Here is a 13837-nt window from a genome sequence, read left to right on the forward strand (position 1 = left end):
ATTTCTTCACCATAACAAATCCAACATTTACTGTCTATCTGAGGGAAAAATTCTTTGAAGTCTGCTTGGGGTATGAAAGCACTTCCAAGAAAATATCCTAAACTTTCTGGCTTTGTTCTACACTTGGGAGCCATACATATGTTCTCCCAATGTTCTCTTGCAAATTGCTTTTCCAGGGTCTCTTCCCAATCGTTTCTAACCTCTTATTGATTCTTATAGTTAGCATGCAATGCTTTATATGCTCTGCTAATTATCCTTTTTTTAACAGCCGCTTCTGTTCTAGATTTAACAGAAAAAAAAAACACCAAAGCAAGTCTTTCACTTAAGATTCTCATATCCCTTCCTCTTTGCATATACTGTGATATCAAACCCCGGCAGGCAAGACAGCCTTTAGCCTGCAGTTTAAACATCTTCTTGGGCTCATTATACTCTATTACCATTCCCTCTCTAATTACTTGTTCCCAATACCTTGGTTCCTTTACCAGTTTTCTCCAGTAAATTCCAGCCCCCTCTTGCCTATTTTTTATACTCTTACTTATAGTCATCCTTATTGGCAAAATCTCTTTTTCTTCTATTTCATCGTATTGTTTCCTCATAAATATGGGTATTGCTGAACCAATTTCTGTGGAAGTACTTAATTTACAGTTATAACCTTTGTTTTATCTTCATTAATTTTATATCCTGAACAGACTTGAAACTGTCTCAAAATGTTCCACAACATGAAGATACCCTTTTCTGGATTTATCATATACAAAATAATATCATCTGCAAATAAAGCTGGCTTTTCTTGATTAACATACCAATTATTTTCTTGCATTTCTGAGTCATTCATTTTCTTTGCCAATGGCTCTAAGTATAAAGCAAATAATAAAGGGAAAGAGGATAGCACTGCCTGGTTCCTCTGTTCAGACACAACTTATTAGAGAGAACCCTCCCCCTTGAATTCTTGTCTCCAATCCTTTGTATATCATCCTGATTAACCTTATTATTGGATCAGGGAATGCAAATACTTACACTACCCTACATATAAATTCCCAGCTTACTCAGACAAATAACAAAAACCACAAACAGCACTAACCAAAGTGAAAAACAACAAATAACCACAAAAAATTCCACTGAATGCCCAGGAGATAGTAAACAAGAGGTTGGCAAATAATGTCATGTTTAAACAAAATTAGCGTAAAACAACTTTAATCAATGCTTTAATCCATGAAGGACTTCTTCAGAACACAATATGTGTAATGTTTCGTTTAGACGTGCCATTACTTGCCAACCTCTTGTTTACTATCTCCTGGGTGTTCAGTGGAATTTTTTGTGGTTGTTTACTCTGACAAATGCTTTCTTTTCATCAAGACTCACAACAGTGGTATTTTCTTATATTCTGTTTCTGGATCACAAATGTTCTATTAATGTTGTCAGATGTTTGCCTCCCCTCCATAAAATCACATTGATCCATATCTATTAATTTTAGCAACAACTTTGCCATTTTTAAGTACTATAGACATAAACACTTTATAATCATGGTTTAAAATTGAAATGGGTCTGATGCGTCTTTACTGTCTTTAGGTAACACATTCACCACAGCTTCCTTCCAAGTTGTTGGTGTTCCTCTCCTTTTAAAATACAGTCAAACAAAATTTTCTAGATCTTTATCACTTTTGCTCCTCCTAACTTCCAACATTCCACAGGAATACCATCTGTTCCTGGAGGCTTTCAGGATGACTGATTATAAATAACCATTTTTATCTCATCCCCTCCTGTCTTAACTGTTAATTGTTGAACCTGAACTACCTCGAACCTCGGCAAAATCAAGTCTTCCATAAATATTTCCATTTGTTCTCTTTCTATATTTACACATTTCTCTGCTTTACATACATTTTCATAAAATGTCTGCAATATCTCTAAAGCATCTCTAGGCTATATGGTTATTTTTCTTGTTACAGGCTCCCTAAGTTTGGCAACGGCCTTTTCCATTTTCTGCAGCCTAAGTCATTATGCTAAAAATTGTTGTACTCTGGAGTTATTATTAAAAATATAGCAACCACAGAAAAGACGGCCAGTGGTACCAACTCAGAATGAACTTTAATTAAAATAAAAATAATAATGTCTCTCTAGTGCCTCGGCAGATATGCCTTTACAGACTATGCTATACCCTCTGACTTGCTCCCTTTAAATACATTTATTCAAAAAATCATTATCCAATTGAATAATCACATTTATTTAATTAATCACAGCATACACTTCCAATTACATTCCCTATTCAATCCACCAGGGAACAAAGTACTACATTTTAAAATAAGAACTGATTCTTTCTTCCATAACCTCCTTTTCACATTATTTATATTCACCTCATCACAATTAATGTGTTACAAAATTGTGGCTTGTAACCCATTTGGGTTACTGCCCTGTGCATCCTGAAAATGAAAGCTACAGGGTTTCCCACTCTTCCCCCTTTAATGTCCCTGATGTGTTCCTTTAACCTAGTTGTAAACCTCCTTTTACTCTCCTCTATGTAGAATTTATTACATGGACATTTAAGTCCACATACTGTCTTCTTACTGTGACATCCATAAATTCCTTTTATTTGAAACCTTCTTCCATTTATTTTTTCAAAACCACTTACTATATACCTGCAACTTTTACATTTTCATCATGGGATGGTACCTTTGGACACAAGCTCTTTATTTCTTTCTATGCTGGGCAAACAAAACCTCCCATATACCACAAAATCCTGAATACTTCTGTCCCTTGTGTAAGATATTTGCAATTGGTTATTACATATTAAATCCAGATATTTACACCTTCCTAAAATCTCCCAAAAATATCTTATTAAGCTATTTAACTTCTCTGAAAACATTATATATTTAGTGACAAAAAGCACTTTTTCTGGTCCTTCTCTCTCATTATTAATTTGTTCTTTTTTATTTGATGTCTATCTATATCTGTTGTATTACCTTTTAGTTTTTTAATACCTTCCTCTATTATCTTCCTTTAATAGCTCCTATTTAAAAACATTTGTGTAGCTTTTTTTAATTCATACTGCCATTCCTCCTTATTACACAGTATATTTATTCTTAAGAATTCTCCATAGGGAATAGATTTTAATGTATGGGGCAGGTGACAACTTTCTCCAAACAAAATATTATTAAAAATAGTTGCTTAACAGCAATCTTTTTAAACTTGTGCATATTATCCAGATACTCCCTTATTTTCTCTTTAGCACTCTGCTTTTGTGCCTGTTTTTTGTTTTCTGAGATTCCCCTTATTTTGTAATACTTTAACCTTTATCAGCCCCTCTAAGTGATTCCTATTACTTCTGAAACACATCTCTTTCTTTTTTATTTCTACACTGTTTTTAAATTCCATTTTCAATTTATCCTACTCATTAGCTGTAACTTATGAAGACATTTCTATCTTCACTAATATCTCTTGAATAAATTCCACTACCCAGTCCTTAAATTCCTCTCTTTTTAACTGGTAGGTGATAAAGCACTAGTATCTCATGTTTATATCATTACTCTTCATTTGTATTTTTGTTTTTATTGGTGCCTGGCCTGAAATAGTTATGGGAAGTTTGCCAAAGCTTTTAATTAAATGCAAATGTTCGTGTAAAATATAATTTATATCTAGCATAGCCCAGTTACTATACCTTGGGAAATGATATGAAAATTTGGTCAAAGTTCCTACTACTGAATTCACATTTTCCATACCAATATTTTCATGTCTTTAGAAATCTACCGTTTTGTGTTATATTTTCCCTTCTAAGACTCCTGATGCAGCCTCATTATTGCAAATTAAATTCCAGTACCCACCTATAAGTAATACTTCCTGCTGAAAGATGATTATGTCTCCATAAAGTTTTTTAAGCTCCATGATAGCAGCTTTTGGTGAAATATAAATACATGCTATCATAATCCTCATCCCCTGCCAATAGCCCCTTACTACCACAACTCTATAGTTATTGTCTTTTTTTCCTCTTCTATCACTGTTGCCCCTCTAGCAATTAGTATAATTATTCCCCTGTCCTTTGTCCCTGATAGTCTGCTAAATATCCACCTAAACACATTTCTTTGTCAAATTCACATGCTCATTTCTTTCCAAATGTGTCTTCTGTGGCATTGCTATTTGCAGTCTACATTTCTTAAGATAATTCAATAGTCTTTTATTTTTGTCTACAGCTCTAAGGCCATTTACATTCCAAGACAAAATGGATAGCATAGTGATTATGACAAATAGTTATTGCTCCCACCTATTATACAAGACAGCTTTTTGGGATGTGTATTTCCAACTTTGTGATATATGCACACACTAAAATTTGGCAGGCTGAACTTTTATATAGTTGTTTCGTCTCATCTCCATTTGAACCTTTGTCATGTCTTTCAAGACTTTCTGATTCAAACAAAACACTAAATACATTTTTAAAATATCTCTATCCCCTATTATCTTAGAACAAACACAGAAGACTATGTACATCTTCAAAAATGAAGTTTAACCCTCCAGACAGGAAAAATTGCTCAAAATTGACAGCTGCATCCATAGGCATTACCTAACCTAAAATTAAGGTTATCCAATACTAAAGTGCATACTACAACCTGTGTCCCCACTTGCGTTTTCTAATCTCCTTTTCTCTTTCAGATGTGAAAAAGAGCTTGTATGCTTTCAGAAAACATTAACTTTTAGTCCTAAGAAAAAGTACTAAATAAATAAAGTATTAAATAAATAAAACTAAATTGTACACTGTTCCAGTAAATGCATCAAAGTTTTAAGGCTGCAAGGGCAGCTATCTTTTATTCTCTTCCCATAATTTCGAACTTTGTTTTTCACAGAACTACTTGCCATTGCACCTTTAAATCTGCATTTCCCTTAGCAAAGAATTCTCAGAACTCTCAAGATTAATTGCTTGCATATGCAGACATGTTGTCTCTATGGAAAAGTACTCAGCAGTGAATCACTGTAAATTTCACTCAGAAAAGAATGTTTAGCTGCCTTCAGCTGCAGACATCTTGACTCCCACTGAACATCTGCTAATGTAAAAAGAAGCCAATATTCATGCAGATGCAAGAAACTTAGCAATTTTTATGGCTTTCATCATTTTGTATTATTTTTAAAGCCTACTTGTTTACAGCTTAAGCCAATGACTAATCTAAACATTCACATTTGTAAAATGCAAAATATATATTAATTCTACATATAATATAACCAGTGCACTTTTGTATCCTTGCAGCCTGACAGCACAGCAGATTAACATATACCTTACTTTTGTCAAGCCTTTCTTTTGTTGACATACTGTAAAAACTATATTTTTACAGCTAAAAAACTACTTGTTTAAATTAATATCTTGAACGCGACAGCCACTGAAAAGACTCCTCCCATATTTAAAATACCCCAGGCTACACAAAACTGCTTATCTATATATAACACATGGTTTATATCATGAAATATTTTATACAGATACTAATAAGAACAAACCCTGTTTCATATACAGTTATGCTTTTCCCCTTTTAGCGTCATTCTAAACATTAAACTGGGGTGCATGTTTTACAGTCCCACTACTAGTTTAACAAAGTCAACAAAAATCCAGTCTTTTTTAGCCACCTTTTGTGACTGATGCTTTATAGTCTCTGATTTATTCATGAATTTAATTGTTGTTGGTCTTCTTTCTGTTCATCTCCATCTCCCAACACCAGACCCCAGTTCAAGTCCAAGATACTCCTGATTCCTCTAGTCAACTTCTGTGCTTTTTCTATTTGTAAAGCATTTCCTTTGGAACATAGAAAGATTTGTAAGTGAAATATCTTCCAATTAACTTTACTGTCATTAGAATAAAGAAGCAGAGTCTCCTTCGGGTTACTGGCTCACTTTTTGTTGGATAAACTTTAATTTCCTCCTTAGCCTGTTTTACATCAAAAAAGTCTTTGTTCTGAAGACCGCTGGATACAGCAGCTTTTATCTCACAACTAACTTTTGACATTCCCTGACTGCTGGGATAAATTTGCTTCCCTTCTGCCTGGTGTACAGTGATTAATCATTTTTTTTTATAAACACTCTGCTGTCGCCAATTTTTAATACTCTGCCCTTCTGTTTCAGTTTTGTCATGATCAACTCTTTCTGCTGGTATGGTTGTGTATTCACTAATGCAGGTCTTGACAACTTTCTCATGGTCAGGTGTGGTGCATACTCTTGATGTGCCCTTTCTATTAACAAATTATGTTGTAGAACACCAGTCCAGTTGCTTATTGGTGCTTTCATACAATTAAAACAGTCTGTTCCAGTTTCTTTTGTACACCAGAAAATCTCAGATTTTCTCTGCTTGCTCTGTCACCTAACAACTATTTTTTGAAACTGATCTTCTTGAGAAGCATCATATTCAGTCAGCTTTTTCTTCACTTCAGCCTATGATTTTTGCAGATTTATCAGTTCAACTGAATAGCTAGTTAAAGGTTCTTCTATTTTTTTCCAGTCATTTATTTCAGTTGCTATATTCCTTCAGTGTTTCATTTATTTTAATCACCTCTGAATACATTTGATATATTTTTGCTCTAATTTACTGGAAGCCATCTCTTGAACCAAAGATGAAGATTGAACTGCTTTTTGCTGAACAGTTGTAGAATTTTTCCAAGACAGTGTATTCTCTTCACCTTTTCTGGTTTATTTTCTTTCAGTTTTTTCAACTTTCTTCATTGCTGGCATTCAGGCAGTGTACTTACTAGCCAGTAACTGAATTTTACCCCAAAACAGTTTCAATGTCATTCTTTTTTCTCAGTTTATGTTTTTATACTGGAAGAGCTGAATTCAAGCCTTTGATCAGTGTGCAGCCATCTTGGAAGTCCCTCAGCCTCCTCATAATCTGCTCTCTCAGTCAATCTCATTTCCTTCACATCTTATAAATGAGCTCCTTTCTCATTCTTCCTTCTTAATTTCCTCCTTTTCAGTTTATACATTGCACGTTTCCATATCAAATGCCCTTTTCCTAATTATATGTTTCTTTTCATTAACTCTATTATTCCCTTCTTAAAGCACACAAAGTTGCCGTCAAACAGTGACTCTGATTTCAACCCAATGAATATGTCTTAATTACCCTACCTAGTAGATCAAAGTCCCCCCCTTATGGAGCTCCTTAGGCTTTATTGCCTACTTACTCCAGATTCAGGAATCCGAAAACAAATCATGGAGTAATTAGCTCTGCTTACTAACTCTGTCTCTCTCACCTCTGTACTGCTAATTGATTCATCACTTGTAAGGATGAGGAGCAACACACAATCACAACTACCCCTTACTCACAAATATACTATCTACCAATACTTATTTAAATTTCCTAACAGGTGTAGAGCACTGATTCATATGACCCTATTTCATGCTGAGTATGAAAAAGAAACACATCAATGAAAAAAGATCACATGCAGTATAAAAAGCATAGATGCTACATCACCTTGAACAAGAGAAGTTTACAATGGAAGAAAAAATAGCAATAATATAGTCATAACTGTGTGAAACTTAAGTGAATTGTAGAAAATAATCAAAAATTAAATACTTGAGTTAGGCTTTCAGCTAAGGGTACAGAGAGCATAATACATGCAAATATCAGTGGCAGATAATGGAGGAGTAAGTGAAATGGGTGGCTTGGGTGGGAGTTAGTGAGGTTCTGGGGAAGGACTGAGAACTGTCAATGAAATTGAGTATTCATAACAGAAAGGCTTTTTAGAGATTTTGACAGATAGGTGAGAACTATGTTGGTTTTACGTTATTTCACCATTAGGACATTTGGCCTCCTTGGTCAGGTGAACTTTAAGAGATATCCTGAAGTGCAGGTAATAAGCTAAGTCACTAATAGTTAGGAGTATGGCTTGTTAAATGTTTGGACATATAACTGAGAAGCTATACCTACTGCGTTTTAGTTGATGTGGCAATCTTGAGGAATGCAGAGTGGTTTGGCTGGGATCTGAGGTTGTAGATGCTCTCCCTTATACTGAATCTGCCAGTCAGGTAGGAGAAGGTATTGTGGCTACAAAATTGAACAGGAGAGAATTGAGGAGGAAATTAACACTTTGTTAGATGGGACACCAGTTAGCCATTTTAAGAGCTGAAAAGGGATGCTCAGATCTAGGAACTAGGGTGACTAAGTGACATATTTTTTAAGAGGTAGTCTGTAAGGTTGTAAGATTTTTTCTATAAAGATGAGGCAATAATAGGAAGCACATATACTAGTTGTGCTAGGCGAATGTCATTTCTTATGGCTTCTCTCTCCCATATTTTAGAAGAGACATAAAATTGGATACTTTACATGCCCAGAATAGGGGTTCAGTTTATCCACAGTCCCAGGCATTTGAATGAGTAACTAAACTACCTTCATATACTTGTGATACTTTTGATTTATTAGATAAAGTTAAGAATTTTAAATACTGTAATAGTTGTTTTGGGTTATAGTTGATATCACCAATATAGATACTAATTTAATTCATGAGTATGGTATGCAGGAGTTAAGTAACTTTTGGGTTTTTCGCCAAAGGTAAATTATATATATTTTTTATTTTTAATAAACAAATGTATCTGCAGAAGTAAGGTACAGGTTTGGGAATGAGTTTTCCCCTGACATATGCTAATATATTCATGGATATGATAGAACAGAAATTTATATTTAGATTAGATTTCAGCAACATGTTATGTTATTGTTTTATTGATGACATTACTTGTGTATGTGAAGGAAAGGTTAATGAGGATATGATTTTGTACAGATGTTAAAATTTCTAATCCTTATGGCTTACACTTTACCTGCAATATACATCCAATATAGATTAATTTTATGGATGCCACATTTACTGGGCATTCTGGTAATTATATAACCTCCATGTTATATAGAAAAGGGACGGCATATAATACCACATTACATACATCTAGCTGTCATGCTCTGCATAATGAAATTTTATTACCATATAATGAGTAACTTATATCTAGGAAGTTATGCCATTCAAGGTCAGACTTTTTAACAGAAGTCAAGTTAGTTTTTATAAGTATATAAGTTCAGAATACAAAATTGACAAAGCACAACATGCTTATAATTCAGTTTCTTTGTTATATAAGGGACAACTTCAACAATCAGTAAGAATGGAGATGGACGATCAACATTTTTCGGACAGTAAAAAAGCACACTGAAAGAAGCACCCAGACTGTTTTTGATACAGAATACAGTGCATTTAAAGATGTTATAATGAAGTTAGCTAGAAAAAGCTGGAAGTATATTACAGATGACGTGGCTCTAAAGAGATTTTTGTCCCGAGTAATTTTTCTGTTGCATATAAAAGGGAAAGAATATTAAAGACTACTTGGTATATTGTCATTATGTGAATAAGACAATGACCATAAGGGTTACTCATAAATACAGGGATACCTTCCCTTGTGGACATTGTTGCAACTGTTTTGCAGTAGTGAGGGAATTTGGAAAATTAAATAAGATACATAATGTGATGGATACATATTCACAAGAAACCATGTTAGTTATTTATGCTTTGAAGTGTCCTTGTAAATTAGTTTATATAGTACAATCTAGTATAAAATATAAAGGTAGAGTGCAGGAGCATGTTAGGGATATTATGTGCAAGACAGAAACTAGTTTTGTTGCTATGCATTTCTCTTCCATACATAACACTGATAGCATACTACCAGTGGCTACAATTTTACAGCACATGTGTTTAGGTGACAGAGACAGATGTAATGTTATAGATTGTTTGCTTTACAAAAAGACTATGTATATATTAAAGTTTGATACTTTATATACTAGTGGAGTGAACAATGAATGTTCATGGAAGAGTATTTTAGTGTGATGTTTTTTAAATAATCCTTAAGTCTAGTGACTTTTAATTGCATTAGTTTTTTATTGGTTGACTTAGTCTTTTGCTCATTTGCATTTTTCTATTTAAAGTGATTTTATATCAGCAATTATTCTCCATTAAGCTACACAGCACTTCTGCTTGGATAAACGTTTTGAACTTGCAAGTCATTTTATAACTTCAGCTGTCTGAATATTTAAATGAGTTAGCAGTATTTTACGGGAATGATTTTTGCTGTTGATAATATTAAATCTAAGGGAGTGGATTTCATTTTTTGTGGGGTTCCAAAAGGTATTACTTGGTTTTACACTGGTAAGGGGATAGTTTTCTTGAAGTGAGCCCCTTGGTAAGGGATAACATGTCCTGCTGGAGTTGTGGTTTAACAGTTTTCCAGGAAATGTCTGAAGCCCTCTATAATCCTCTTAAACTGCCTAGATCCTAGTAATGTAATATTCATTCCTTTTCCTGTGGGGCTCATGTTTCTGCACTCCTTACATATCAACATGTAGCATTACAGTCCATACCTCCATTTCGCATCTCCTCACTGATGTCTCTCACAACTTTTTTCAGTTCTCTAGGTTTCCCCTAGCCCCTTTAACTGTGATACTCCATAGCTTACAATAAGTTTGATTTATGTTCAGTAGTACTGTTTTGTGCAGCATTTCAGTCAGTGACACCTGGCCTTAAGTGTATGATTCCTGACACTTCCATGCACTCCTAAGTTACAATAATATAAACCTTTGATGTCTGTACTTCTCCTTCACTCGTTAAATTCTAAGGATCCTAACTCCAATGCTTCCACTGCCGCATCATCACTTACTCCAACATAAACAACCACATACAGGATTATGATTGGGTTGCTGAATATAACCAGTTTAATGTGTTTGAGACATGGAGACCAAGAAATTCACCTTGAAAGTGAAACTCAAAAGGTGAATCTTGGCATCCGTGTCAAGAATATACAATTAAGCAATAACCCATGCCTGGGTGTGGGTAATGCTGGATTTACCCACGGTTGGTGTGGTTTGGTCACGAGGGTGAAGCCCGAGTGGCCAAACAAAGACAACTGTGGGTAAATCCAGCATTACCCACACCCAGGCATGGGTTATTGCTATTATACAATGACATTACGTAAGAAAAAAAAATACTTACTTTTCTTAAATAATGGCATTGTATAATGCCTCCATGCTGCCCTTCTGCAGCTGTCTGATATTCTGCGGCAGTTCTGATGTACTGCGCATGGGTATGCTTACACAGTACATCAGAGCTGTGGGTGGGAGCAACGAAGAAAGCAAGATCTCCGTTGCTTTTTACAAAGTGCCTTGCTATGTTAAAGGAGTTTAACATAGCGAGACAGCTTTAAAAAAAGCAACAGAGAAACGAAGATCTCCATTAATTTTTTTAAAGCTGTCTCGCTATGTCAAACTCCTTTAACATAGCAAGACAGTTTCTAAAAAGCAACGGAGATCTTGCATTCTCCGTTGCTGTAAAAAAAAAAAAAAGACTTATACTAATGGAAAAAGTCCGGGCGACCGGACCTTTTTCAATTAGTACAATTCTGATTTACAACATGCACGCTGACTGGAATATTAATGGGGAGTTGTTGTATAATTGAAGATTTTGAATGGCAACCTGATCACAATTTTTTGTAGTGCAAAGATCTTTGACTGCTCCTAGTACAGTTAGTTACAGTAAAGAAAAATACTAAGTGTTTTGCCGGCTTTCAAAGCTATAAAATACTTAGCTACTTGGCAAGCACTGTCAGAAAAACAGTGTAACACTTAGTCCCTTATGTTTACACTCACCTTGCCATGCCTCCAAATAGTCCAGATTTTCGCAGAAGATTCAGAGTTTTGCAGCATTTGTTTGGTCTGTTCCTCATAAAGTCTGTGGTTTTCAGAAAAATCATGGAGGACTGAAGTCAATGAATAATGACATAACATTTGAGTTTCAGAGTTTGTATCCTTCAGAGAAAATGCAGGCAAATACACACCTCGTTACTCTAGTTATTTTCTAAGTTTGTAAGAGGAAGGGAAGCAGAACCAAATCTTTTATTCTGCTGCTGTCATTTGCTGGTCAGTACTGTCAGATTTTATTGCCTAGTGTGAGGTCCAACCTTAAAAACTTAAGTAGGGGGTGCTTAACATTTGTTAATGTCTGGCAGCGCAGCACTCTTGCATTTAACTGATTTGTCCTTTTCCAAATATCACAGCATAATCACCACACTCCATGCACTATCTGGAAATTATCTCTCCCAGCCATCCTATCCAAGATATATACAACAAAGTTGTACTCAGCTCGTATGCTGTTTACCAAAATGTGGAAATTTTACCAAGTGCTATCAGAATCATTTGTAATGAAGGTACTGATGCCTCTTGGGTACATGGTGTATAAAGGATGCATTTTACCACAGAAAAAAGTGAAAGAAACAGTCTTCACTTTTTTTCTAATGTACAGCTGGAAGAACACAAATTTTAATAATATTCAAGCAGTGAAATCTAAAAATGAAAAGCTTTGGTAAAGTCTTCTTATACCACGGATGTTTTCTGGCAGGGACTTCAGAGTACTAAATCAGTCCTAAAATACAGGCAAGTCTATACACAACAATTTTTAAAGATACTGTTAACAAAGAGAGTCAAACAACAGGTCAGTGACAAGTCAGCTGAGTGACACTTTCAGCTGAAACAAAATGACCAACAATGATGCTTTGAAAAGGTTCACCCCTTCTCCCAAGATACAACAATTTCAGTGTTGACTGCATTGCTAGGGAAGTGCATGGGACACTAATCCATTGCAAAGGGAAGCTTTTTTCAAATGTGGCCAACTTGTTTCGCAAAAAAATGTCATTGCAACCATCTGTTTTTCACCCAGAATTCTGATACCCATCACCAAACATATCCTCAGTTGGGAAATGACAAACTATCAGACTAAAGAAAGCAAAACATAACTCCAACTAATTATAGGCAATAAAACAAAAACAAACAAAAAAAAAACAATATTCAGCTTTGGTTAAGAAATATTATAGTCTTTCTTTCAGAATGGAATGAACAGGCAGATCCAGCAATAAATGTTTTTTCATACTTACTTTATCCACATTATTGAGTTGTAAAACTCGGGATCAATGGATTCCAGGTCCTTCAGAGTTGGTTTCTTGTTCAACATACGCTTATAAAAGGGTAGTGTGAACCCAGTGTCAATGAACTTGCCGTGATAGAGAGCCTGTGGATACCAAATGCAGAAATGTTCAGCACCCTAACAGAAATCAGTATCCCTGGTTGATTTATTTATCTCTTCACTTTGTCCAGTACTGATAAGATGCAACTGCAACTCCAGAAAATCTGTTGCATTTTCAGTAGCAATCCTTAAATATCAGCACCAAAAAAAAAACAAAAAACAGGGTTTAATGTACCAGCAATCAATACTACACTCATTATATGCCCTATACTTGGATAACAAACAAAACACTGATATGCACATTCAAACAGAAAATTTCAATTACTTTGGCTCTCAACGTGTGGTCATAATTAGTATTTAGACAGAAAACACTACAAATGCTTTTTGGTGAAGGAATCAAGTGCATTAAAAGACAGGTATATTTCAAAATGCATGCTACAAAAAACTACTTGTGTTACATCTGGATGGCTAGTATTATTTACATCCTGGGGTTTACTTAAATCAAATATATCAAAGTGGCAAGATATAACAGTTCCTAATACTGACACAAACAGTACTCTATAAACATATAAAAAGTCAAAATAAAAAGTCAAAATAAAAAGCACACATGCCCATCCAACCTATTCAGATGTGTAACTACCTACCAAGCTACTGTCCACCATGTCTACCTCCCAAATGTATTCATCCCATGCTGTTTTTTAGATTTCTAAATAGTTCTATATTCAGTAACCACTGTGGAAAACTAATTATCACTTTTCTTAATCAGAAAATGACTTCTTCCAGTCTTTGCTTAATAAGCTCAATGCAACCTGCCAGAAAGACATGCTACCCTTCTCCAC

At 34.8% G+C, this 13837-nt stretch overlaps 1 protein-coding gene across 5 annotated transcripts in view; it reads right to left on the bottom strand.

The window, feature by feature from the left end:
* Positions 1–13837, bottom strand: part of WWP2 (WW domain containing E3 ubiquitin protein ligase 2) — a 1859587-nt gene that overhangs the window by 225257 nt on the left and 1620493 nt on the right. For all 5 annotated transcript variants that reach the window (XM_044081781.1, XM_044081779.1, XM_044081780.1 and 2 more), the window contains one exon: positions 12910–13043. In XM_044081781.1, the coding sequence (XP_043937716.1) occupies positions 12910–13043 (134 nt within the window). The remainder of the gene's footprint in view (positions 1–12909; positions 13044–13837) is intronic.

The sequence above is a fragment of the Protopterus annectens genome, chromosome 8.part1 (assembly GCF_019279795.1).
Source record: "Protopterus annectens isolate FY-2018-M chromosome 8.part1, PAN1.0, whole genome shotgun sequence".
Classification (NCBI taxonomy): Eukaryota; Metazoa; Chordata; order Ceratodontiformes; family Protopteridae; genus Protopterus; species Protopterus annectens.